We start from the raw sequence: 22,935 nt of genomic DNA, 5'->3' as shown, positions 1-22,935 counted from the left end.
TTGGTTTGCGGTGCACTCCGAGGTCTGCATGCTTTCTAACGCCAAATGAATCCAGGCTTTGGTCTATACCTGAAAGAGTCATTGAAGAATATCCTGTGCAGGTTAGCAAGACAGCCCAATCCAAATACGTTGGTTTGGTGTTCATTCTTCTCAAGTGCCGAGATCGGTAGTAAACATTCTGCGACAATCCGCCAAGTAAGGCCAACAATCAACGTCATGGCCATGGCTTGAAATTTGAATACTGTCCACCTACTTGTGACTCGACTGAAATTGCTGGCCGATATACCGAGTCCAAGGAGTGCTAGAAAACCATCCAGTAGGGAGACAATGTGAAAAGCTACCTGTCATGGTCCAAATCAGATGTGAATATGGCGTCTCACTGATCTTACGCTAGACTAGGGGTTTCGTGACTTGGATACTCACTACGGCCTGAAACAAATTCGAATGTCATCCTCATCGGCTCCACCTCAATGATACTCAGTAGATGCAAATCGATACTGCTTTGCTCGGCAATTCCGGGACTGAGGCGATGCATGTTTCTGTCGATATTTTTCATCAGAATCGAGCATATTCCATTAGACCATCGAAGTTGATTAAGTCCGTGAGTTACCCAATAGGAGGCATGGACTGGAATTAGCCAAGGACATTGTCGGTCTAAATTCCAACATTGACCGCGCCTTGGTGGAGTGCCCGCGGACTTTCACATTCCGAATCCGTGATAATCACTTGGAGGGGCAGGTCTAGGCAGAGACGAGGGGGGTTGAGCTCCAGAAAACACAATAATCATTATACACCTCTCATTGGTTCGGGATAGCCTTCAAGTCACCCTCTTTTGTTTTTCTATTTTTCACTGTTTTTTTTTTTCCTTTTGCCGAGCGGTTGCACGCACCGAAATGGAGAGTTGTACGGGAGAACGTCGAGGCTGCACACTGGTATGTGCCTGGAGATGGAACGGAGGCTAATTAAAATCCGCGAAGTGAAGCAGACTTCCGTTCAATGCCGGAAAGCTTGCTCCCAGGTAATTAGTTGCCTCATATTTGTTTTTTTTTTTTGTGCCGCATTACACCAAGGAATCCCGTAGGTGTCTAGACTGTGAATATAGTCCTTAACATGCCCCACCGGCTAAAATATTACTGCCGTAGTGTTATCCAAGTGCGTGGCCAGCGCCAGCGTCAGTGTTGGTGGCGCTTCGCGAAATAGGCGCCAGGACCACTTGGTGCCAGGTAGGCGGTCCTTCTTCCCAATGTAGAAGAGAACATCACATTTCCAAGAGGAGTAACTACCCTGCCACAAGTTCGTCAATTTAGTGCTCTATCTGTCTCTGGTCGGGTTCAAGCCTAAATTGTTTCGTTCGGGTGGATATTGGGTCGCGGCCAGAGATGCCTCACAACGCTTACTCTGCATGAGCATCACTCGTAATTGATCTAAGGTGCGTGTAGGGATAAGCTATCGGCGACCAGCTCAGTTCTCAGACCGTCTTCAAGCGGCCTCATAGCCTCGATAGCGACCTTGATTAAAGAACTTTGTAAATCGAAGGGCTTGATCAAATCAATGCCGCGCACTCGACTGAACAATACCAGAGGCGGTAAAGCCACGGCTGCACGTCCGCATGTCTTGAGTGAATATCCAGCATTTCTCACTCCTCCCGGGAGACAGACCGGGTAATACTGGTGGCATCGGGAGCTTGGTTCTCAGTCTGTTGATCCTCCTGAGCAGCAAGTCGATCAAAGTCGATGAGGAGAAAGCCAAGATTTAGTGTCCATTGGCAGGTAGAGGAAACAGGCTGCTGATGTTTTATTTGCCGTTCAAGGCACAACGTGGGCCTGGGCATGAGTAGTCCGGCGGACCCTGCGGCACAGACCGTCAGATGAGAAGTACAATAGAGTTCTTATGCCACCTTGAAGACCCTTGTCTGTCTCACCTACCACGAGACTGCCAAGTCTAAGTGGCCACATTTCGGCTTCAGCTGGCGTAATCATCTGCCTTCTCATTATACAGTGAAGGGAAGAATGGTGCTCATCCAAAGCCTTGGGTGACATCTGTCGACCTTGGCAACAATAAGTCGAGGAGAAGTCACAGCACACCACCTTGGTAGCGAGCTGATCGTTATCTGGTAACTGCAAATAATTGGTGAACAATTGAAATGACACTGATTATCGACAGATAGTGACTCCGATCTGCGGACCCCGATTGTGCAAAAGATGGGTTGCTGTGCTCCGCGTGAATGAGATGAGATGAGATGACATGAGAAGGGAGGAGAGGAGAGGAGAGGGAACGATGAGCAGGCCAAGAGCCTGGTGGAGCCCAGATGAGCTTCTCCTACCGAAATGGGAGAGGAAAGAGAGAACCTTTGAAGGCTACTCTTACAGTGAGCTGACTTACCCGCCGCAACAATAAGCTGGGCCCCCCGACTGCGGAATGATTGTAGGCACTTGCAACCAGCCAGACATTTATTACACAATCAAGATCTAAAGGGCTTCTCCTGACTCTTTCCTGATTTGAACGCTTGTATTCAGACTCTCGAGGAGCTTTATGTGGTTCCGGTCAGGAGAGGTCAAGCTGTGGAAGGGGCGGCGAAAAGTGTCTTTGGCCCGACCAGCAACCTAGTCCTCCTTGCGAAGCATCCGACAATCCTGCAGTCGCTTGGCAAGAGTATGATATTTCGAGGCCTTCTGCAAGCTGATTACAGGTAAGATAACGTGTCTCGGTGTTTGTGGGTAGAAGGGTCTAATATCCTGAGTGCAGCCTGAGTGCAGAATATTCATTACGAGCTCAAACATGAAGCGACGGTCATTCTGGCTTCACCCATGGTCGCATCTGCAGCAGCGCAAGCCATATCAAGCTTCATTATCATCAGCCTGATGCTGGACTACTATAATTGACTGCCTCAACCTTCTACACGCCACTCCCCACAATATTAGCAAATGCTGCCTGTTCGTTCGCTGTACATCCTTGTTGAAAACAACATCCTTCCACCTACTGGCAAAGAGGAGTAGTAGTCCCTGAGACAGAATACACGCACGAGCCTTGGCTCAAGGAAGGTTCATTGACAAAGTGCTCATCATCGAACGTGACTAGAATGGACATGTACTATATTTCCTCACGTCCAGACTCTCTGTTGAAGTTGCAGCTTGCTCCGATCACAAACGGCCATCTGCATCTGTTCTCACGACTATAGACTGTACCCACCGAAGTTAGCAACCTTCGGCTACCCAGCAATTGTATCTCATCTCGAGACTTATGCTGGTTTTGATTGGACTTGTCACTTTCTGCGCAAGATCCGACCACGCTGTCAACAAGAGCATACGACACAACACTTTGGCTCCTGGATGTATTTTGTCGCTATGCCCGTGGACCACTGGTCATCACAAGCTCAGACCCATTGAAAGACACTTACAAAAGACACGGAATATTCGGCATGAGTCCTCTTGGGGTTTTGTGGCACATCCTAAATAGAGCTGGGCCCAATGGTACGCTGCAACGAAGACACCACCCAGCTTTATCCCGCGGTCGCTATTCAAGACCACCTGAATGCTCATTGAACCGGTAGCACACTCAGCGAGCTAGGATACTTATTCGTTGACCTTTGATGTGCTAGCGATATGTGGCGGTACGGAGATCTCGGAACGCATCCTCGGTTCGAGGTCCGGCTTTGATCGGTGATGGGCGCTGACCGCATATGTCACTAATCCAATCGCATGGCTGCCAACATGGAACAAGTCAATAGTCTGGCTGGATGCAGGAGAGCGGGTCAGAAAGTAATCTTATTTGGCATAACCCGGTGCGATTGGGTACTATCCAAGGATTTGCAATGAGCCCTGGTCCTGTCTATGGATGACATCTCTTGAACGGTGAATGTCTCCGGTCTCTTTAAACATTGCCATTCGGCAAGGGAGCTGTGAAAGGGGCCATTGTCCTCAAATCTCATAGCTCTATGAATGCGACCTCGGATGATCCCATCCGAGACTTCATTCCCATAAAACCCTTCTGCTCTGGATGCTTTATCGGCCTTGCCATCGACCATGATTTTTGAACCGCCATCGAGGGCCCCTGTGCCCCCTACTGATGTCCTCTCTTACACTTTCTTGGACTCTAGTTATGACAGAACTGTCCCAGTAAGGGCACCACCTATCATTCTGCTCTTCGTCCGGATCTAATCTTGGCAGATCTATGTGGATGTCCATGAACCCGCTCGATCCATTTGCTACGACCAGGCCCGTCGCATCGTCCGTCAATTAATTGCTGGCCTTCATGCCTGGGGCGTGCGGAAGGGAGACTGCGTCAACATCCATTCTTTCAATGATGTACAGAAACCATTGCTTGCGCACTGCACACCACTTTAGCATGGCTGAGATTCCACTAGATTTACTACCCTATGCTCGTCCTCGCCATTGTCGGCATCGGAGGCATCTTCACAGGCTCAAACCCTGCTTATACACCTTTGGAGCTCAAGCACCATTTACACACCGCGCAGGTTCGCTTTATTATCACCGAGCCTAAGCTCTTCAGTCCTATCCGAACAGCTGCGCGTGATTTGAAAATTTCCTTATCAAACGTGCGCATCTTCAACGCCAGGAGAGAAACAATTCCCGAGGGAACCGTATCCTGGACCGATCTGTTTGAGCATGGCGAAAAGGACTGGGAGCGTATCCACGATGGGTCCATGGCGGCTCAGACTACAGCTGTTCGGCTATTCAGCAGCGGAACAACAGGTCTGCCCAAGGCCACTGAAATCACTCACACCAATCTGATTGCGCAACATGAGCTCGTGTTCGAGTTGCATCATCGACCATATTGGGTAATTGGCCTTCTTGTACTACACCAAACTCGATTTCAAAGTAACATAAGCATATTTGAAATAGGTTTCCCGCGTTGTGCCCACCCCTCTCTTCCACGCTGCTGCCGTACCTTCCACCCATTTTGGCAGCCTCAAGGCCGGTCACACCAACTACATCATGAGGCGATTCGATCTCTTGCTCTTCCTGGAAACTGTGGAGAAGTACCATGTGACCGACTTGGCGGTTGTTCCGCCCGTTGTCATCGCCATCGTCATGAGTCCTTTGTCCTACAAGCGGAGGTACTTGAGGTCGATCCGAACGAGTTCGATCGGTGCTGCGCCCATTGACCAAGGAACACAGAGGCGGCTCCAGGCGTTGCTGGGTGAGGGGGCACCTTGCACGCAAGTCTGGGGAATGACGGAGACAAGTTGTATCGCAACCACGCTTCCGTACCCAGAGCAGGATTACACGGGCTCTGTGGGTCGCCTGATTCCGAACCTAGAAGCTAAGTAGGCATTTCCTGACCTTCTCGGCTCGCCTCTTTCATCTATGGGATGCCATGGCTTACTTGTGCAATAAACAGGCTGATAGACCACGCGGGAAACAACATCTCTGCATACAACGTTCGCGGTGAGATATGTGTCCGGGGCCCAACTGTAACACCGGGATACTTCAACAACTCCGCCGCGAACAAAGAATCCTTCGATGAAGATGGATGGTTCCACACTGGTGACATCGGATATTGTGAAGTGGGAACAGAGAAATGGTACATCGTGGATCGAGAGAAAGAGTTGATCAAGGTCCGTGGGTTCCAGGTAGCTCCACTGGAGCTAGAGGCTGTGCTGATATCACATCCGCTCATTGTTGATGTGGCTGTCATTGGTATCAAGCATCTGGTCCCAGGGACAGAGTTGCCCCAAGCGTATGTAGTGCGACGACCAGGGGATGGAGATCGGCTCACAGAGGAGATCGTGAAGAGTTATCTGGTACAGAGACTAGCGAGCTACAAGGCTTTGACGGGAGGAGTCAGATTTGTGGACGCGATACCCAAGAATGCGAGTGGAAAGATCTTGAAGAGGCTGTTGAGGGAACAGAGCCAGAAGGAGGTCGAGGACGGTTGGAGACCGAGGTTGTAAGGGTGTGTGCTACAAGGATAGTACTTGATTTGCATGAAATACAGTCATAAAATCCACTAGACATTCACTCCAATCACCAAGTTCGAAAGAACAATTAAACCCCTCTGTATCCTCCATCCGATAGGATACAGTGAGCATTCCATTAGAAGCTCCGAGATTCGCAAGTGAAAAAAGTAACAGCTTTAGGCGGTGGGGCTTTCTGCCACTATTTTGTCTGCCGCCTAATACCCATAGCATCCCGCCCGGAGCAATCCACACTTTCTGCCGTGCCTCTTCGCTACTGTGTGCCGGTCCCTGCAGTCACCTCGATTGTTAAACTCCAAGAATACCTCTTTGATGTCTTTCTGGTGCTATCGATATGACATCTTTCAGGTGATACTTCTCAGGTGCAAATATCGTCAGGACAACATGATTTCAAAGCAAATCAAATGATATCATCAATCTGCATCGGGTCAGTCCGAAAGTGCCGAAATCGGCACTTTCGGAGAGCTCCAGATGCTATATCATGACCTCGTCTGCCTCAGCACTGATCAACAAAAACAACATATCGTCGCCATGATGAGTCTATGCAAACAGCAGACCGCGCGACTGAGTCACAATCTAGCTCGTGGCCATCCCACGGTCGCAGTACTCTATCAAGCCCTCGAGCCACCTGTTATCAACGGTGCCCGCAAGCCTCGGAAGCCTGGTGGTAGAGTAACCCTTCCGCTCACTTGTCAAAAACTGAAACTGACACTTTGTTGCAGGCTACCAAGACTCAGGCGCAGACATTGCTCACACGCTTCGTAAGCATGGTGTTCGCGTCCTCACCCCCACAGCATCTCCGAACCCTTCAATACAGGAAGGCTGGTGCTTCCCCGACACCGAAGAGGGCATCTTCGCCGCCGTTCAACAAGGTGCTACACACCTCTGGGCCAATACGGTCTTGTTCTCCTCGCATCCACTGCAGTTGTCGAGATCACTGACTTCCAACGACCCTCTTTATGTCGTCGGACAACCCCCGACGCTGGTGGAGGACTTTGACGACAAAGCCTATCTGAACGAGCAGCTCCGCAAGCACGGCTCCTTCACTCTCCCGCAGTCCTGGCTTATCCGCGCCACGGACAACATATCCTCCATTCTGGACTCGGTCCCCCGCTATCCCGTCATCGGTAAACCCGTTCGTGGCCGCGGTAGCTACGGCGTGAAGCTTTGTCGCGATCGTGCAGAGCTTGATGCCCATGTCAACACATTGGTGCGAGAGTCCCCCGTGGTTCTGATCGAGGAATTTCTCACCGGCGAGGAGGCGACTATTACGGTCATGCCGCCGTCCGCGGGCCATGATTCGCACTGGAGTCTCCCGCCGGTCACGCGATTCAATCATGTCGACGGGGTGGCGCCTTACAGTGGCGCGGTGGCTGTTACTGTCAATTCGCGCACAGTGTCTGCAGACGAGATGAAGGACGTATCTTATGGTTCTGTGATGCGGCAATGCGAGCAGATTGCGGAATTGATCGGGGCCACCGCACCCCTACGTATCGATATCAGAAGGTTTCGTGAGGGATCCGAATTCGCAATTTTCGATATCAACATGAAGCCTGTATGTCTTTTTTGTCTATTTTCCAAGGATTAAACGGCTAATCTGTGCGATCTAGAATATGACTGGCCCTGGCCGTCCTGGCCGTGAAGATCAAGCCAGTCTCTGTGCCCTCGCTGCCGCTGCTATCGGATGGGATTACGGAACCCTCCTGCAGCATATTCTCGAGGGCGCAGTATCACTGGAACAGTTCCGGAACTATAAGAACCCATTCTCGCGGTCCTAATATTGTGCAAGTGTTGCCACCCAGGTACGGGGTACCTCCGTCGCCTTGCCTCATTCCTCAACCTTTACTTCGTTTACCTTTTGCGACTCTTTTTCTCCTTCCGTTTCTTTCTCTTTCTTGACAGCAACCATCCGATTGCTCAACTCATCCCATCGATAAACTGCCCCGTCGCCCACATTATACCTATAATAATTATTTGTACCACCCGGTACTACCGCCTTCCGGAACGTGATGTTGATTCTCCCCTGGCTCCCCTGCGCCCCTTTTCGCTTTGGAATACTATGCAACCAGTTGGCCTGTGTCTCACCTCTCATGACGATCATGTCCCCGGAGTTGAGTGGGAATTTGAGCGGCTTCCCTGCGTCAACATCGCTCCCGGCCACGGGTTTATGCTTGAGCATGAAGTCCCGCTGCCCACCGAGCGAGATGGACGCGATCGTGGGGTTCGGCCCCAAGAACCGCTCATCGTCCGAGTGGTATGAGATGCTGTCATCGCCCGTGGCGTAGTAGTTCACCAGGCAGAAGTTGTAATGTGTTCCGTCGGCGGTCGCGGCCTCGACGGCCTGGCGGAGGACATCGAGACACGGCGGGATGGGGCGCGGGGGATGGTTGTACTTGGTTTTGTCTTTGAGAGTGATTGGCGGGGCGCGGGTGCGGGACTCTACGAGGGTGGGTGTGGAAGTCTGGGTTTGAGTCGACTCGGACGAGGCGTTGTCGTCGCCAATAGGTCTCGGATTGGTCGTCGCGATATCCTGCGAACCCGGGATGAAAATGCTTGTCTCGTCCACGCCGAAGACGGTCGTGTAACGCGGCGTGTTAATGAGTGTCTCCGTTGGGCCGCGGCGGATGGTGTACTGCACGCGATAGAAGGGGAGCTCATTCCGGAGGAACTTGAACAGATCGCGCGCGATCGGCGACGGGATGAACGGCTGAAAATACAGTAGGTTCAGGTGTGGCTGGTTGTTGATGGCTTGCGGGGGCCGGACGCGCTCAAGATTGGCGATCGGCTTGAAGATATGCGAGGGGAGGTTGCGAATGGGCATGGGGTAGTCTGGGTGGTGCGTGCTCGCGACGGGCGCTGGAGATGGCGAGGATGATGTAGTAGCTTCCGGATCGGGTTTGGGCTTCTTCGACGGGATGGGTTGGAAGAAGGAATTGATTCGTTTAGACATTGTAAAACTCGCAATGGGAACTCAGCTTCGTCAATTGAGTTGCCTTCGACTATAGCTTTACAGAAAGGGGAAGATCTAGAAGATTGAGCTCGAAGCTCGAGGCGCGAAGGCGCGAAGAAAGAATCGCGCAGGTGAGTGATGTCATTGTTTCCAGCTATTGTGGATCGGATCGATCCGAATCGTCTCTAGTAGGGAACTGCGCGGGTCTAGACTCTACACTCTTTTTCTGCGTTGAAGTATATGGTATGTTCTCTTCTGTCCCGTGCTCTTTCAACATCACGTTCATTCTCATAGCATGTTGAAGCGATTAATTCTACCGAGTACTCCGTAGCAGATTGGTTTGACGATCCTGCGTGATGCGGGAGAGGATCTGCGAACAGTTCACCCTTGCAGCTTGAGGAGGTCAAGTGGCAGAAGATCGCATATTACTTGTAATGATACTACTCGGTAGGAAGGCGTTGAGTCCTCTTGCGTTATACTCATGTAGGCAGTTCCCGGCTAGAGGTGTATGCGCAGAAATGCGTCTGCGTTAGCACTAGAGTGCTGAACATCGTACCCGCCAGCATGCTACGATAGTATATACAATAGTCATACTGCATGAGCTCATATCGAAAATATCGAGTAATATCTGAGTGGGGTACTCAGTCCGTCTGCATGTAGGGAGTGATTTTTATTGCCTCCATTCATGATGCACGGGGGCGTAAAAGGTGATCTTCAGCCCGTGTACATTTTGATTCAGCATCCATGATGACCAACCACAGTTAGCAAATCGCATACTTTCTCATTCATCTCCCTGGTGAGGATCCTGAGACGCCTTTCGCTTAGTCCCCGCCCTGCCGAACATAGCGTCGAGCTTCGTTTGCCCCTTCTCATGCTTCTCAACCTTGACTTTCTCCAACGCCAGCACCGGAGGCAGTCCCTGGATGCGATGCTTCGCATCCTCCAGCAGCTCGACCTCTCTCTCCCGCTGTTTCTTCACGGTCGGAACAGACCACGAGTTCGATGTCGCCGACTTATACGCGAGCTTATACTTCGAGCCGGTCAGATGGGTCTCGTAGGTGTTCGCATCGACTTTCTTGACGTGCTGCCCGGGGTAAGCAATGCCACGACTGATCTTCTACACGCCCCAAACAGAAGGAGTCCTCTCACATACCTGATGTCCGACAATCAACCAGTGATACTCCGTCCCCACCGGTGCACCGCTTCCCTCCGGGGCTCTTTTTGCACGTCGCTTGTTCGTCTGGTAATCGATGCGCCAGAGGTCCGGCTCCTCTTTCGTCTCCTTCCACGTTCCCTCGTCGTACTTCCAGGTATGCGAGCCCCCAACGGCCATCCCGGAGTACACTTGACCGTTGAACGACTTGAGCGCGTTGTAGCCTGCTCCGCTTCCGCCTGCGTACCCCGCCGCATGCATGGCCGGCTGTTTGTTAGCGCTCCCTGTCTCTTCCGGCATCTCGTCTTCGTCCGCAATGTCCGACGTCACTGAGTCATGGTCTTCAGTCTGACGTTCTTTGGCTCCTCCGCGGCCTGACACAGGGTCTTCCACGTCATGGGCGTCATCTGCGACTGCAGCATCCTGTTCGGATCGAGGCGGAGAAGGCAGCTTCTGTGACGACCGGGTATTTCTTTTGACGCGCTTGTTCGGCATGTCGCTTACTGGTGGAACATCTTAAAAGAATGATGGATGTCCGATAGCTACTAGGTAGGCTAGGTACTGTACCTAATAGTGATTGTGAGGGAGGAAATGGCGAGGTAAGGAAAGTAGGAGCCATGACGTCACAGGTGGCACATGCCGCGAGAGGAGAACTTTGACGGGTTGAAAGGCTATTGTTGACCTCAATCCAATCTATCCTTTTCCTTTTTCCTCGATGGCAACAAGCTTCCTTTTTCATTCAACATTCCACCTACCTCCTTAATGACTCGACGTCAATCCGTTGCTAAGAATAGCCCCCGTGATCTGTCCAAGAGCTTGCGAAGCTCTTACGTTGCGCGATGAGTCGTTTCGAGGCAGTACACCTGCAATCTGCTGATCTGAAAGTCGCCCCCGCGCTGGGCATTGGTTGGACATTGGTTGACTGTGAAGGGAATAATGGAGTTGGGACACGTCTACCACTCTGCGGTGTGTGTGGATTATCTATGATCGCCAGCCCCAGTCAAGCCACAGTTCATCCATGAAGATTGCAGCCACAGATTGACAACGTCATGTCCTATTCTGATGTGAGTGAGTCAGTCAGTCAGTCAGCGGGTGAGGATAAGTTGTTGCCTCGAGAACTGTACTTGCGTTTATGGCCATTCGGGACGGGCGGGAAGAACCGGTGGGTGGAGTCCGTCCTCACAATCCCATGATTAACCTGCACTTTTTCTTCTCTACACCTGACAGTCGGTCACCCGATGACGATCATTCTTCTTTTCCTTCTCTCTTTCTTCCTTCCTCGCCGTGCTGCTTGAACCTTTGCACAATCCGAAGGAGGGGCACTCACTGTGGCCCAAGGCAACGGACCAACCCCCTTCCATCCCACGCATCCATCAGCATCATCGGCTTCAATCAGCACCAATATCTCCCTCTTACACACCTCCCTTTCAGGATGACGGACGAACCGCTTTTCCTCTCACAGAACGTTCCCCGCTTATACTCACGTATCCTCATCAATCACAGGGTCCGCCAACCCATCAGATTATTATGCTTGCGCGGCGGAAGTGGATGTCGCTGCCCTTGCTCTGGCTGATGCGCCACCATACCAGTCCCAACAGTTGATCCCCATCCATGATCACCCACCCCCGCTTGTCCCGGTACAATGGCCTATTGGGGAGGCGGGAAAAGCGCGGAATAATCGACATACCATCCAAGGGTTGATGGGTCCTACCGTAGAGGACTCCTGTTCATATAAATGTACTCATTCTTTTCCCCGAACGTCAGCGGCGCCTCGCGCCCTTTATCCGCCAGACATAGATATCTTTCTGACCGATCCCCCTCCCCCTCCGGTGCAAAAACCATACTGCCTTCGACATCCCTGTCTGGCGCATAACTGAAACTGTAACCAACGAATCGGCATTCTCGACTACTGCAACATCTGTGCCTTTCTCATCTCCCGTCTCGTTGCTTTTTCTCTAGGGTTTCTCTTTATCCTCAGACATCCTTTACCCCTCGATTCTTTTTAAGGGTCCTCCCTCCTCTCCACCTGGAGAGGCTACACGGAAACCATCTCCGTTCAGACCTTCTTTCCAGCCCTCCTACTTTTTTTTCTCACACTCATTTTCTTACTCGACCGTGAGGATCTGGATTTTTGGTCAATATCTGCATGCACGTACCTCTATGATCGACCGCTTTCCCCATATTCGAATAAAGTTCTCTCCGCGTCCCTCGTGACCACGCACACGACCTCCGCCCCCAGCCGACTAAGAGCGAAGTAAAAGAAGTCAAAAAGCAAGCTTTCCCAATTCTCGAAACACGACCGAGGCAATTCTTTTTTCTCTGGATCATCTTTCAAAGACAAAACTCCCAAACACACTCTTCTACCCATCCACACTACAATTAAACACATACACACACAATATGCGCGACATGCCATCCCGATTCATCGAGATCCTTGACCCCAGCGATGGCCACCCTCGCATTTCCGACTCCGACGTGCGACTTGAAGATGTCCTTGCCGACCACGAAGCCTTCGTCACCCGACCGCGATCATCTACGCAGTCTTCTTCAAAAGCCAGTATAGACAAGGATCGCATGGAGCGGGACAATATGTCCTCGCCAGGGCAGCGGTGGAAACGCCTCAGCAACATCCTTGTCCCTAATCGACGCGCTTCCACCTGAGGGACACACCGTCCACACGACAATTCGATTTACGGGCGTTCCAATCATCTGCGACAATGACTTCAGCGACGAGTCGTCCCGGAGACCCTCACTTACACGTATAACAACCCCACTTTACCCTCCTTACGATCTCCATCGTGCTACAACACATCAATATGCTTATGTACATGGCAACACCAACAACCACGCGACGAACCACTACACGAGACAAGACGAAACGAACTCTTTTTTTCTATTTTACTTCTCGAGTTCATGCTTAGGAGTTTGGAATCTAGACATGGAGTAGATGTCACTACAATTTTCTTTTACTTCAGGGATGGGACTTCTGGTTTTGGGTTTCACTTTAGCGCAGGAGTAGGCAAACACAATTGGGTGTTTCTTTTGGGTTATATCTTCTTTTTTTTTTTTTTTTTTTTTGCCAAAGAGATGATGGATGAAGCATGGCTAAAACAATTACAAAACTTGGATTTGAATTTTGAAGACTCCCAGCTCATGAACAATCATATCCTGTTCCTTGCCTCTGGTTCCTTGGTTCGGTGGTTTGCATTGTCCATGTGACGACCACCACTAAGTTCAGCTCCTTTTCATTTGCTTTCATCTATAAGACCCGACTCATCATCACTATGACCATCAGCAAGAGATGCCTGATGCCCAAGCTCCTTCGCCCCAACCCCCGAAATCCAATTCCCCACCCACCCATCCTTTGCCCCAACCCCCGATGCGCCGGGATCCCATGCGGTGAGGCCAGTAAGTCAGTCGACTAGTGAACAATATGGCCCAAAACAGATCTTCTACGTATTCCACAAACAGAATAGGTTCAGTAATGGGTTTTGCTCAACTGGTCCCTGCGTGACTGACTGCAGTCTAGACTACGTACTGTCTCCGGGGAGTGGATACCACTGACATCATTTTTTGCCGAGTTGTTCGAGTTGTTGCCCCGGGCTCGTTAGTGCCTACTTATAGTGTAGGCTACCGTTAGTCGTCGCTCGCTTCCGAGATGGGGTTCGGGTTTCGGGTTCGGGGCAACCGTGCCAATCCTGGAGCTGATTGAGGCGGTTGCGACGATATAATGGGCCATGGATGATAGGGTTGTCGTTGGTTGGGGAAGGTGGTCGGTCGGTCGGTTGAGACATGCATTGTTTTTTTTTTTTTGCTAGAACGGGAGTGAGCGCAGTGAGTGTGACTGGGTGTAAATGAAAATGATCTTCGGTCGCGTCGCGGAGCCATTCGATTCTACGCAGTACTACATGTGAGTAAATCTGAATAACGTGGTCGCAGATCCATGCGAGGTATAGTGTGTTAGGTCTGTCGGAACAATGGCTTTGTTTTTCGGGGGTTTTGGGGGTTGGAGGGGAGGCTCTAGACCTTCCACTAGCCAACTAACTAAATACTGAGCGTGGTTAGAGGCTGGTGAACAATGGCGCCGAACTCAATTGTCCGGGTGTCTTGGGGCGGGGGCCCGGGCCCGGCGGCGCTAAACACTACCGTGGATTTACTCGCGGATCGGCGCCTGCTTTTTTGGAACAAACTCCGCATTTCACCCTCGCTTATTTCTCTCAATGGTTCGTGGTTTTGCTGGTTCGGGGAATAATTCTGGGTGATCGGATGATCGGATGATCGGGGAGGATGGAAGAAAAATAGAAGGCGGCTTGGTTTGCTTGGTTTGCTTGGTTTCTGTATTGGTTGTTCGACTCGGTAGTACTCGGTAGGTATTCAGGGCGCGGGTTTAGGTTGACCACACGTGGGGAATTGTCGTCTTCTACTGTGTCTTCGTCGATTCCCACCCGACGATCGCATTGCTTTTAGGGTCGCTCTGATTTGTCTGCTATCTTCTGGCCGGGGATTCTGAACTATGGTTGGATGATCTTCATCCTACATGCACATCTACATATGGCACAACCGTTGCCTCTCCGATAAGCCCGTTGTCCACTGTTCCGGGCAAGCCTTCATAGGCTCTGAAGACATCCGTCGGGTGAACGCCGCCTGTCCAGAGCTCAGCAAAAATGGAGCGGAGATAGTTCCACATCACGGACGGAACCTCTACGGTGATCTCGTTGGTGCCGGCATGAAGGTACGGACTGATGTTGATCTTCGGGGCCTGGTAGTCGAAGGGCGGAACGCGGTGTCCGTTCGCCCCGTTGGTGGCTTTGGGTAGAAGGAGGTATGCGCCTGAGGCAGACGCTGAAGGCGACCAGACCAGGCCGTGGGTGTAGTAGCCTATTCCAGAGGCGTTGGCGATGGCGGGAATGTCGCGCCAGGAGACGAGAGAAGTGAGCCTGTGCGTGGTATTGTGTTTGAGCGCAATGGTGGAAGCATCGCTGATATTGAGAGGGTGGTCCCAATGCTCGACGGTGAGAGTCCAGTCAGAAAGTGATACTTGGGGCGATGGTGCGGTTAGTGAGCTGAGTAATGGTTTTGCCGTTAGAGAGTGGCAGTGATGTCTTTGTCAGACTGCTGGATGAGACGTGCAGATGAAGGCTCCCTGCTTGAGTGTACTCATGCCCGGTGATTGAGGCGGGAATATCGGTGGTACAGAGTGACGTCGCAGACGTCGTGGTATCCCTGAAGACCAGTATGGCGGTCTGGTTTGCAGCAAAAGAGAAAGGGATCACTGTGCGTCCAAATTCCTGCTGATATGCCAGAACCGGCCTCTCTTCGCCAGTCCAGGGATCTAGTGAGTAATGCTGTTTCGTGGTTGCGACACTTACCGTGCCAGCAGACTTGACCAGGTCCGAGAGGATGAAAAGATACTCTGTGCCGTCGTTGTCGGATCTCCAGGTCGAATACCAGGTCCCATCTGCCTGCACTTTGACCCTGGGCGAGATGCCCAAAGCTGAAAGCTTGCTAGCTGCTTGACCAGCAGCGACTGGATAGACATTCTGGGTAGTCTGCAAAGAGGCCAGCTCTGCCCGAGCGGTAGTCTCAGTCCCATCTTCTGTGAAGTAGATGTTGGGCAGTCCACCTGATAAGATCACCGGAAGGCCTGCACGGGCATAATCCTTGATATAGCTGATCGCACCAAGAGTGAGGTTACTCGACCCTGGGACAACCATGGCGCGAAACTCGGGGCCATCCGGTGTCAGTGATCCATTCTTGACATAAGCCTGAGGCAAGGCGAAGTTCTCGGGTGACAAGTAGACATAGGTGTACCCTCTTTCCGTTAGAACGCAAAGCCCGCGAAAGTGGGAGAGAAAACACGTACCATTTCCGATCAGATCAGTCTGGTTATAGGCAGTGCCCAAATACGGATCAGATGCGGAGTCCTTGCTGTAAACGACCAAGTCAACTTTGGGGATACCCTTGCGCTGAGAATATTGTAACCTCGCAATGTGGTTCAAGGCTTCCGAGAATCCGTGGTTCCAGTATGGCTGCTTCTCGGAGTATGAGTCCGAAAACAGATAGTAAAACGCTGTATAGCCTGGCCATGACGTATTGTAGTAGTTTCCAGAGTAGGATTGCCCATGCAACACGACCTGATTGACGCCACCTGCAGCCGCTCGATTGACCTGCCACAGAAGCTCTGTGATCGTATGGCTATATGCTTCGGTTACGACAGCGCCCAGCTCGTTGGAGATGACTTTCTTTCCTGCTAAGATCGCAGGACCAGAGAATGTCGATAACTGTCAACATTGTTTTGGTGCTGCAAGCTCTCGCACTCTGGTGCATTGACATCCGGGACACTAGCCAAGACATCGATAGGTAGGTTGTAGGCAACCTGAGATGAATATTGTAGGTTCATCGCGTTGGTCCAGTTTGTGTAATGCTCCACGTAGGCTCGGTATCCCTCCATCAGAGCACTACGGAAGTCATTCACATATCCCTTTCCTTGGTCCGGAGTGTCTAGCAGGCACTCTACCGAGCCTGGTGCAGCATTCTGAATGCCAATGTTGTTATTGCCAAACATGAACAGTGGTAGGAAACGCTTCAAGTCATAGCCATACTTGTCGTAAAAGACTTTCGGCAGTGATGGCGTCCAGGATATGTTCGAAGTCGCCTCAATACTGTCCTCCCAGCCTATCGACTTATCAGCTATGTTCGTTCCTCGGTGTGGCAGAAATGCTTACCATAGTTACCAACCTCTGACAGAAGCTCCTTGACCTCAGCGTCCTCGAGCAAGTAGTCATCCCAGAATTTGGTGACTACCTGTGCTCCCTTCGCACTGAAGTGGTCCACAATGTAGGAACCATTGTCAAAGATTGTCCCGGTCTTGTTTGAGTTGACTGGGAGATTTTGGGTGTGTGTCAGGTACTGGTAGAATGCAAAAAGCAGATAGGTTTCGCCGTGAGACGAAGGGAGCTTCAGATGAACGGTGCCTTCCAATGATATATTGTCTGTCCAGGCCTGTAGTGTTGCATTCTTGAGCACGTATTGCATATGATCCTCCACTGCCACAGTGTAGAGAGTCGGAACGGTCTGGCTCGTGATGTTCCGAGCAGAAAGGACCTGAGCCGTAACAAGTGCCACCCAAATCTCCTGTATCCCAGCCTGGAAGCCTGCCGTCATAAGTTCCGTTCGGGGGGATAGCAACTGCGTAGGGGGCCTTGTGGCATCCAAGCCCCAGCATGTCAGTATATACCCATGTCCCTAGATGCACTTTCCGTCACTTACCAAATCCCACTGAAGCCCTTCATCATCACACCGTGCAGGCACTCCCTGACCCTGGTTAGGACCAAGGGGAAAATCCATGGTAAGGCCGGCCTCTTTGTGGGCCTGGAGAGCAGCTTTGAACATTTTGAGGTACGCTGGGGTGCCGAAGCCGTAAGTCACCCAATCCGCTCCTGGTACCTCGGAGCCATAAGCGTAGAATGGGAGGAACTCAACACCACCAGCACCTAGCGCGCCAGCATCTTTATGTTCTGTTGAACGACTCCGGGGTCAACACTGGCATCCGGCAGCCAGTAGCGGAAACGAGGACGCGCGCGAGGTGCTGGATCCTGAAATGAGCCGAGGTCGTCATAAGGTCCAGTCGTCTTGTGAGCAAGTGCAATGCTCTGTCGCGAGAGCAGCGCGGTAATCAGAAGCGAGGTCAAGCGCATTTCGATCAATGTCAAGCTGTGATTGCACACTGTGCTGGTTCTGATTAGCTTTCATGATGAATAATTCTCGACTTTATACCTCAGTTCCGTCAAACCTTTCTATCAGGTTCAGAGCTCGGTTGACCCTATCCCGAGATGCTCATTGTAACCCTGCATGTTCGGACAAGCCGGGCTGAAACATGTCATGTATGAATACTTGTAAAAGAAAGAGATAGGCAGGTTCAGGATCAGCCAACACAGGCTCAGCAAAGCATCAAGTCAGAAAGGTAAAAACCCATTGGCAATGCAAGGATTCTGCATGAGCTAGAAAGTTGACGCGATCACAGTTTAGGAAAGAAATACGGGAGCAGTCGTATTCGGGCCCAGCTAGACCGGTGAGTTGAGTCTCGAACGGCAAGCATCGATGCTGAAGAGGTGGCTATAGGACTAGTGTTGGATTTCTCCGCATTGCCGCCCAGCGAAAGACCCTGCCTAAGGCGGGGAATTTGCGGGGAGCAATCTATCCAGCACCCTTTCCATATTATTAAACCAGTCTGTTTCTATTATACCTACCAAACGCTGCTGCAACATACGGTAGCAATGTCTCTATGCCAATCGGTTCAAGCGAATGGCTCTCCGGGCCCCGCTTCATCCAGTCCCAATCCCACTTTCCCTATGCTTCCACCAGATTCAAGAAGCTCATGCCCTTTCCTGACACCTTCGAGAGTGAGCTTCAGGCGCTTGGTCAAATGACATCTGATCTTCCCAGAGTCTATCAACTCCGAGAGTTCCTCCAAGATGCGATGGTGCGAATCAACGTCCACCTTGTGATACGGCTTCGTGCCAAGCAGACACCAGACGAATGTGAGTGATTTGGACATGAACTCGGTCCCATACATTTTCGCCTGGCCTTGCACAATCGAACAAACTTTACCAAATGGAGCACAAATCTTGGCACATGTATCCATGTACTGGTCCGTGGAATGTGTGATGAAAATGTACCTGGATGAATGCTCAGCTTATGTCGCATAGAAGCTGGGGTTTATCATACTTCAACGGTAGATCAATGTTCAGATCTGCTATCTGTTTCGAAACGTCCTCGCGGTGGTTGACAACGTGCGTAGCGCCCATTTTCTTAGCAAAGCTGATCGTTTCCGGTCGCGAGGCTGTGGTGATGACCACCGGTACTTCGAGCAGTACGCGTGCAATCTGGATTGCCACAGCACCGACTCCACCAGCGCCATTAATGATCAAGATCGCTGTTCGCTCGCCTTTCTTGATTCCCAGCCTCTCAACTAGCGCTTCGTAAGCCGTGATATATGTCAAAGGCATGACGGCGGCTTCGACGAAGTCCAGGCGCTTCGGCTTGTATCCCACACTCCTTTCATCCACCAATTGATATTCTGCGTTGGAACCTTGTCTGATGGGACTTCCGGAATAGAAGACCTCATCTCCAACCTTGAAGTAGGAGCACTCAGAGCCAACTGCTTCTACGACACCTGCAGCGTCGTATCCAGTGATTTGAAACGGTCGGGGGACATTATCATAGTAGTCTGGTGGTTCGTCAGTAAGATAATCCTACCCTGTGTCACTAGCCGACATGGGCTTGCCTGGGTAGTCATCGTAAGTTCCGTTTCTCACTTTCGTATCCACTGGATTGACGGATGCTCCCTTCACACTGATCGATTGCTCTTAGTCCTTGTTCGCATCAATAGACAAAATCGCTCGTACCGAACCAACAAATCCCGGGGCTGGAGCTCGGAAGGCTTCGGGATATCCCTTGTCTGGAGATGATCAATAGGACCGTACTTCTCAACGCCGATCGCTTTCATTCTGACTGGAGTCGTCAAGTCTTTCTCGATCTGAGAAATCTTCGATAAAGGACATAGCAGTCATCGTGGATTGAACTTATAACCTCTTTGGTGAGGTTACGTCACCAGCACGTCAAGAGAGACTATATGCTCGGTCAATATAGTCAGAGACTTCGCACTTTAGGCATTTTGAATGCTAGCCTGCACATGTACTTTCAGCCCGCCTTGAGCAAGCCGGTAATAACGCGCCCTGGAGTAATGCATTGGCGCGCAAAGAAGCCATTTCTCGAAGTTGTAGTCAAATCCTTAGACAGACATCGCGGAGCCCGAGAAGAGCTGTCATCTCGCGTCCCCAAGGCATCAAACAGAAGCCTAGCTCCAAGCAGTTAGATTCCTTCCAGACATCTAGCGTCCTGCATGCCTGAGGATCGCCGTTTTCCCGTTCTCTGCATACACCAGATCAGCATGATTCCTTATCGCGAGAAACAGCGCATCCCTGCAGCAAAAGCCTTATCGATAAGCCAAGGCGGACAGTCAAGCGGTGAAACGATCTGCCCGGCATGATAAACAAACCCACTCTCAATCGGGACAGCCAGGTACCGACCGCCCCGCCACAAGTCGAGCATCGAAAAACAATCAACGCGCAAGCAGACAGGATAAGGGCTGGGATACGATCAAATATTTAAGTTACAGTACAACACGAATAACTCAGCATTGAGCCACAGATCTCAAATCAAAAACCCGCCATTGAACAGCTTTCCACTCGCAAGAGACCAACCCATCAATCGAGCACCGCCAGCCCGCCAGCCCGCCACCAAGATGTCAACAACGCCCGGCGCAAAACCCCGATCCATAACCCCGACAGTCTTCGAGCAACAACGGGCAGAACTCGTGAGAGAAATCGCTGTGGTAAGTCCGCCTCTCATCCCGGAATCTCTCGGTACGATGGACGCTTCATTGCGTTGTTGGGCCGGTCCTTCGTCAAAGCGAGAGCACACCCCAACAAAAATCACTCACACAAACAAAAAAAAAAAAAAAAAACTAAACTCATATGGCGGGAACTGGCTAGGGCATGGAGCAAGTTCTTCAGAATATGAATCGGCTCAATCGGAACTTAGAGAGCATCATCTCTGTAGGTCTCACCGCTCCCTCCCCCCCCCTCCCCCCACCCTTTCTTCAACTTTTTTTTCCTACTTCATGGAGAGATGGGGTTCTATTGGCTTCCATGCAAGGATCAATCAGATCGCTAATCTACCCTTGCGTAGGTGGGGAATGAGTTTGGCTCCGTCGAGGCCCTGTGGTCACGGTTTGAGAATTTCATGGGCCAGCCGGCTGAGGGGACTGAGGCTCCGGATCGGCGGAACGAGAGGCAGCAGCAGGAGGATGAGGAGGGTCAAAGTACGCTTCGCGATGAGGAGATGAGGGATGCTGCGGCTTGATTGCTCCGTTGGGAGGTGAACATATGCAACTGTTGTCTACGATATCTGGCTAAAATCCGGCGTTTTGGGTATGGCGTGAATCCGTTTTGGCGTGGTTGAGGGAGCTTGTCTACTCATTTTGTCGCAGGATATCCTTTTTTTTTTTTCAAAGAGATGAATGAATTACTGGATGGTTGTCCAGTGAAATTCTGGGGATGGTGTTTGGATTCAGTTACATGGGGTTTCGCTTGCGCCCAAAAGAAAAACACCCGTCCCATGCATAACGAATAAAGGCCCTATGGCCGTGCTCATAAAAGACATAAAGCATTCAAGGAATAGGAAGAAGGGGACAGGAGCGTGAGATGATTGAGACAATCGTAGTTTAAGGGGGAAAAAATCATCAAGGCCAAAGGTATAACAACGTAAGAGGCTATTGGATAAACAGAAAGCCGCCGGCAAATTTCAAGAAACAGATACTAGCCCAAGTGGACTGAGAACCAACATCAAAAAGTCAAGCGGAGGGTGCCGATCATGGCCGGGTCCATCTCGCTTTGCTATTTCGTATCACATGTGAAAAGAGTCGGTGAAGCCGTCAAGCAACCAGGCTTGTGTGTGGCATGAGCGTGAAAGGAGAAATGAAAAGCTGGGGTGGTCAGGGTGTATGACAATTTAGCAGTGGCAGTCTGGGAGTCAGTAGAGAGATAGAACGAGCCAACCATTACAGGATTTTGCAGCTGCGCTTCTTGACCTTTTTTCCGCCGCCGCCGCCGCCGCCGGCACCGACTCGGGGTTTGCTGCCAGTGCTGGACGTCTGACGTTCATTGTAGTCTTGTTCTTCGGCGGAGACCACAATATCTACTGCAAGCCCGAATACGCCGTCAACACCGCGCATCTCCTTGCTACTGCATTCCACGTACGAGGCGTTCATACGACGCGCCACTGCTTCGCCTTGTTCGGGCGTTACCGGCGTTAGACCCTGGGTTTTGAGCAGCTCGATGCATGTTCTCTTATTGCGCAGATCCGACTTCAAGCCCACTAGAATAAGCGGGGTAGTTGGACAGAAATGCAAGACCTCGGGGTACCACTATGGATGTTGGTCAGAGACTTCCACTAGTTGCAGACGGCGGGCAAGAGTCAAGCATACCTTATCCATCACATTCTCTAGCGAGGCGGGGCAGTCGATCGCAAAGCAAACAAACAGGAGATCCGTCTCTGGATACGACAATGGACGTAGACGATCATATTCTTCCTGGCCAGCAGTGTCCCAGAGAGCGAGCTCGACCGTCTTTCCGGAAGCCCGATGAGTTGTTTGTGTGATGTAGTTCTCGAACACTGTAGGAACATATTTCTGAACCGGGGGGTCAGTTGAAATCGGAGATTCAAGCCGCCACAGGGACCGCCAGGCACTTACCTCCGGGAAATAACCTTGCGAATAACTAATCAAGAGACAGGTTTTTCCGCAGCCGCCATCGCCCACCACCACAAACTTTTTGGAATATGCCGGAGGCTGCGTGATATTCGTGGCTTCGGACATCCTTCCGCTGGAAACACTGGTGTTTGTGCTGACGGTGCCGTTGCTGACTCTGACGCTCTGACTGCGCGTCCGACTTTGTCGCGGATTCATGGACTGGGGAGGAGTTGCGAGTGAATGACGACGCGAGGGTGCATAAGCTTGGTCATCATACATGGTACCTGACATGATGTCGGAATAGGAGAATTGATGGAATGTAGGTATCCAGTCTTTCCGGAAGGGGGACCAAAGTGTCGGTCAAGAAATGCTTCGAGACAATTATCACTATTCAAGATCCACCTGGTTGCCCGAATGCAAAAAGCCAAGAGGTTTGAAATATGGTAGGTAATTATGGAATTTCCTTTCTTGTGAGAATGAGGCCCCAAAGTCGACACGTCGCTGCGAGGTTGCTGCACGAAGGAGGAGATCGATTATAGTGGTAGTGGTGGAGGCGGAGGCGGAGGTGGAGGAGGAGGAGG

The 22,935-nt window shown here is 51.2% G+C and overlaps 11 protein-coding genes across 11 annotated transcripts; 6 read left to right on the top strand and 5 right to left on the bottom strand.

Annotated features, from left to right (window-relative positions):
• Positions 1 to 4,022: 4,022 nt before the first annotated feature.
• Positions 4,023 to 5,914, top strand: BO82DRAFT_408037 (acyl--CoA ligase; the record flags this gene model as incomplete). The annotated part of the gene is made up of 5 exons (XM_025639665.1): positions 4,023 to 4,115; positions 4,167 to 4,304; positions 4,364 to 4,798; positions 4,863 to 5,287; positions 5,362 to 5,914. 5 exons carry the CDS (start codon positions 4,023 to 4,025, stop codon positions 5,912 to 5,914), a joined length of 1,644 nt encoding a protein of 547 aa, XP_025485633.1.
• Positions 5,915 to 6,472: 558 nt separating this feature from the next.
• Positions 6,473 to 7,716, top strand: BO82DRAFT_298713 (glutathione synthetase ATP-binding domain-like protein; the record flags this gene model as incomplete). Its single annotated transcript, XM_025631998.1, has 3 exons — positions 6,473 to 6,605; positions 6,661 to 7,493; positions 7,549 to 7,716. The coding sequence occupies 3 exons, from the start codon at positions 6,473 to 6,475 to the stop codon at positions 7,714 to 7,716; spliced, it is 1,134 nt and encodes a 377-aa protein (XP_025485632.1).
• Positions 7,553 to 8,792, bottom strand: BO82DRAFT_360036 (alpha-ketoglutarate-dependent dioxygenase AlkB family protein). The gene has a single exon (XM_025636736.1). The coding sequence runs from the start codon at positions 8,757 to 8,759 to the stop codon at positions 7,767 to 7,769; it is 993 nt and encodes a 330-aa protein (XP_025485631.1). The 5' UTR covers positions 8,760 to 8,792; the 3' UTR covers positions 7,553 to 7,766.
• A 712-nt stretch (positions 8,793 to 9,504) lies between these two features.
• On the bottom strand, positions 9,505 to 10,862 carry BO82DRAFT_27884 (uncharacterized protein). The gene is made up of 3 exons (XM_025631237.1): positions 10,797 to 10,862; positions 10,042 to 10,712; positions 9,505 to 9,972 (listed from the first exon to the last, which is right to left on the bottom strand). Exons 2-3 carry the CDS (start codon positions 10,534 to 10,536, stop codon positions 9,670 to 9,672), a joined length of 798 nt encoding a protein of 265 aa, XP_025485630.1. The 5' UTR covers positions 10,537 to 10,712; positions 10,797 to 10,862; the 3' UTR covers positions 9,505 to 9,669.
• A 73-nt stretch (positions 10,863 to 10,935) lies between these two features.
• BO82DRAFT_27917 (uncharacterized protein) lies at positions 10,936 to 12,160 on the top strand. The gene is made up of 3 exons (XM_025631255.1): positions 10,936 to 11,203; positions 11,380 to 11,471; positions 11,587 to 12,160. Exons 1-3 carry the CDS (start codon positions 11,091 to 11,093, stop codon positions 11,916 to 11,918), a joined length of 537 nt encoding a protein of 178 aa, XP_025485629.1. The 5' UTR covers positions 10,936 to 11,090; the 3' UTR covers positions 11,919 to 12,160.
• A 281-nt stretch (positions 12,161 to 12,441) lies between these two features.
• Positions 12,442 to 12,702, top strand: BO82DRAFT_379578 (uncharacterized protein; the record flags this gene model as incomplete). Its single annotated transcript, XM_025637697.1, has 1 exon — positions 12,442 to 12,702. The coding sequence occupies one exon, from the start codon at positions 12,442 to 12,444 to the stop codon at positions 12,700 to 12,702; it is 261 nt and encodes an 86-aa protein (XP_025485628.1).
• A 110-nt stretch (positions 12,703 to 12,812) lies between these two features.
• BO82DRAFT_27873 (uncharacterized protein) lies at positions 12,813 to 13,371 on the top strand. Its single transcript, XM_025631233.1, has one exon. The coding sequence runs from the start codon at positions 12,955 to 12,957 to the stop codon at positions 13,258 to 13,260; it is 306 nt and encodes a 101-aa protein (XP_025485627.1). The 5' UTR covers positions 12,813 to 12,954; the 3' UTR covers positions 13,261 to 13,371.
• A 1,064-nt stretch (positions 13,372 to 14,435) lies between these two features.
• On the bottom strand, positions 14,436 to 17,738 carry BO82DRAFT_410522 (uncharacterized protein; the record flags this gene model as incomplete). Its single annotated transcript, XM_025639767.1, has 7 exons — positions 14,436 to 15,104; positions 15,199 to 15,853; positions 15,905 to 16,288; positions 16,324 to 16,716; positions 16,767 to 17,229; positions 17,311 to 17,534; positions 17,585 to 17,738. The coding sequence occupies 7 exons, from the start codon at positions 17,736 to 17,738 to the stop codon at positions 14,570 to 14,572; spliced, it is 2,808 nt and encodes a 935-aa protein (XP_025485626.1). The 3' UTR covers positions 14,436 to 14,569.
• A 391-nt stretch (positions 17,739 to 18,129) lies between these two features.
• Positions 18,130 to 19,645, bottom strand: BO82DRAFT_324056 (zinc-binding alcohol dehydrogenase family protein). Its single transcript, XM_025632817.1, has 4 exons — positions 19,449 to 19,645; positions 19,310 to 19,395; positions 18,769 to 19,270; positions 18,130 to 18,719 (listed from the first exon to the last, which is right to left on the bottom strand). The coding sequence occupies exons 1-4, from the start codon at positions 19,547 to 19,549 to the stop codon at positions 18,338 to 18,340; spliced, it is 1,071 nt and encodes a 356-aa protein (XP_025485625.1). The 5' UTR covers positions 19,550 to 19,645; the 3' UTR covers positions 18,130 to 18,337.
• Positions 19,646 to 20,137: 492 nt separating this feature from the next.
• On the top strand, positions 20,138 to 21,267 carry BO82DRAFT_349293 (DASH complex subunit DAD1). The gene is made up of 3 exons (XM_025633869.1): positions 20,138 to 20,437; positions 20,598 to 20,660; positions 20,794 to 21,267. Exons 1-3 carry the CDS (start codon positions 20,348 to 20,350, stop codon positions 20,965 to 20,967), a joined length of 327 nt encoding a protein of 108 aa, XP_025485624.1. The 5' UTR covers positions 20,138 to 20,347; the 3' UTR covers positions 20,968 to 21,267.
• A 40-nt stretch (positions 21,268 to 21,307) lies between these two features.
• On the bottom strand, positions 21,308 to 22,725 carry BO82DRAFT_27785 (Rho GTPase Rho4). The gene is made up of 3 exons (XM_025631201.1): positions 22,358 to 22,725; positions 22,091 to 22,294; positions 21,308 to 22,030 (listed from the first exon to the last, which is right to left on the bottom strand). The coding sequence occupies exons 1-3, from the start codon at positions 22,643 to 22,645 to the stop codon at positions 21,665 to 21,667; spliced, it is 858 nt and encodes a 285-aa protein (XP_025485623.1). The 5' UTR covers positions 22,646 to 22,725; the 3' UTR covers positions 21,308 to 21,664.
• Between the last annotated feature and the right edge of the window lie 210 nt (positions 22,726 to 22,935).

Source organism: Aspergillus uvarum (assembly GCF_003184745.1).
Source record: "Aspergillus uvarum CBS 121591 unplaced genomic scaffold BO82scaffold_125, whole genome shotgun sequence".
NCBI lineage: Eukaryota > Fungi > Ascomycota > Eurotiomycetes > Eurotiales > Aspergillaceae > Aspergillus > Aspergillus uvarum.
Note: the sequence above shows the minus strand (reverse complement) of the source record. Positions and strands in the feature narration are given on the sequence as shown.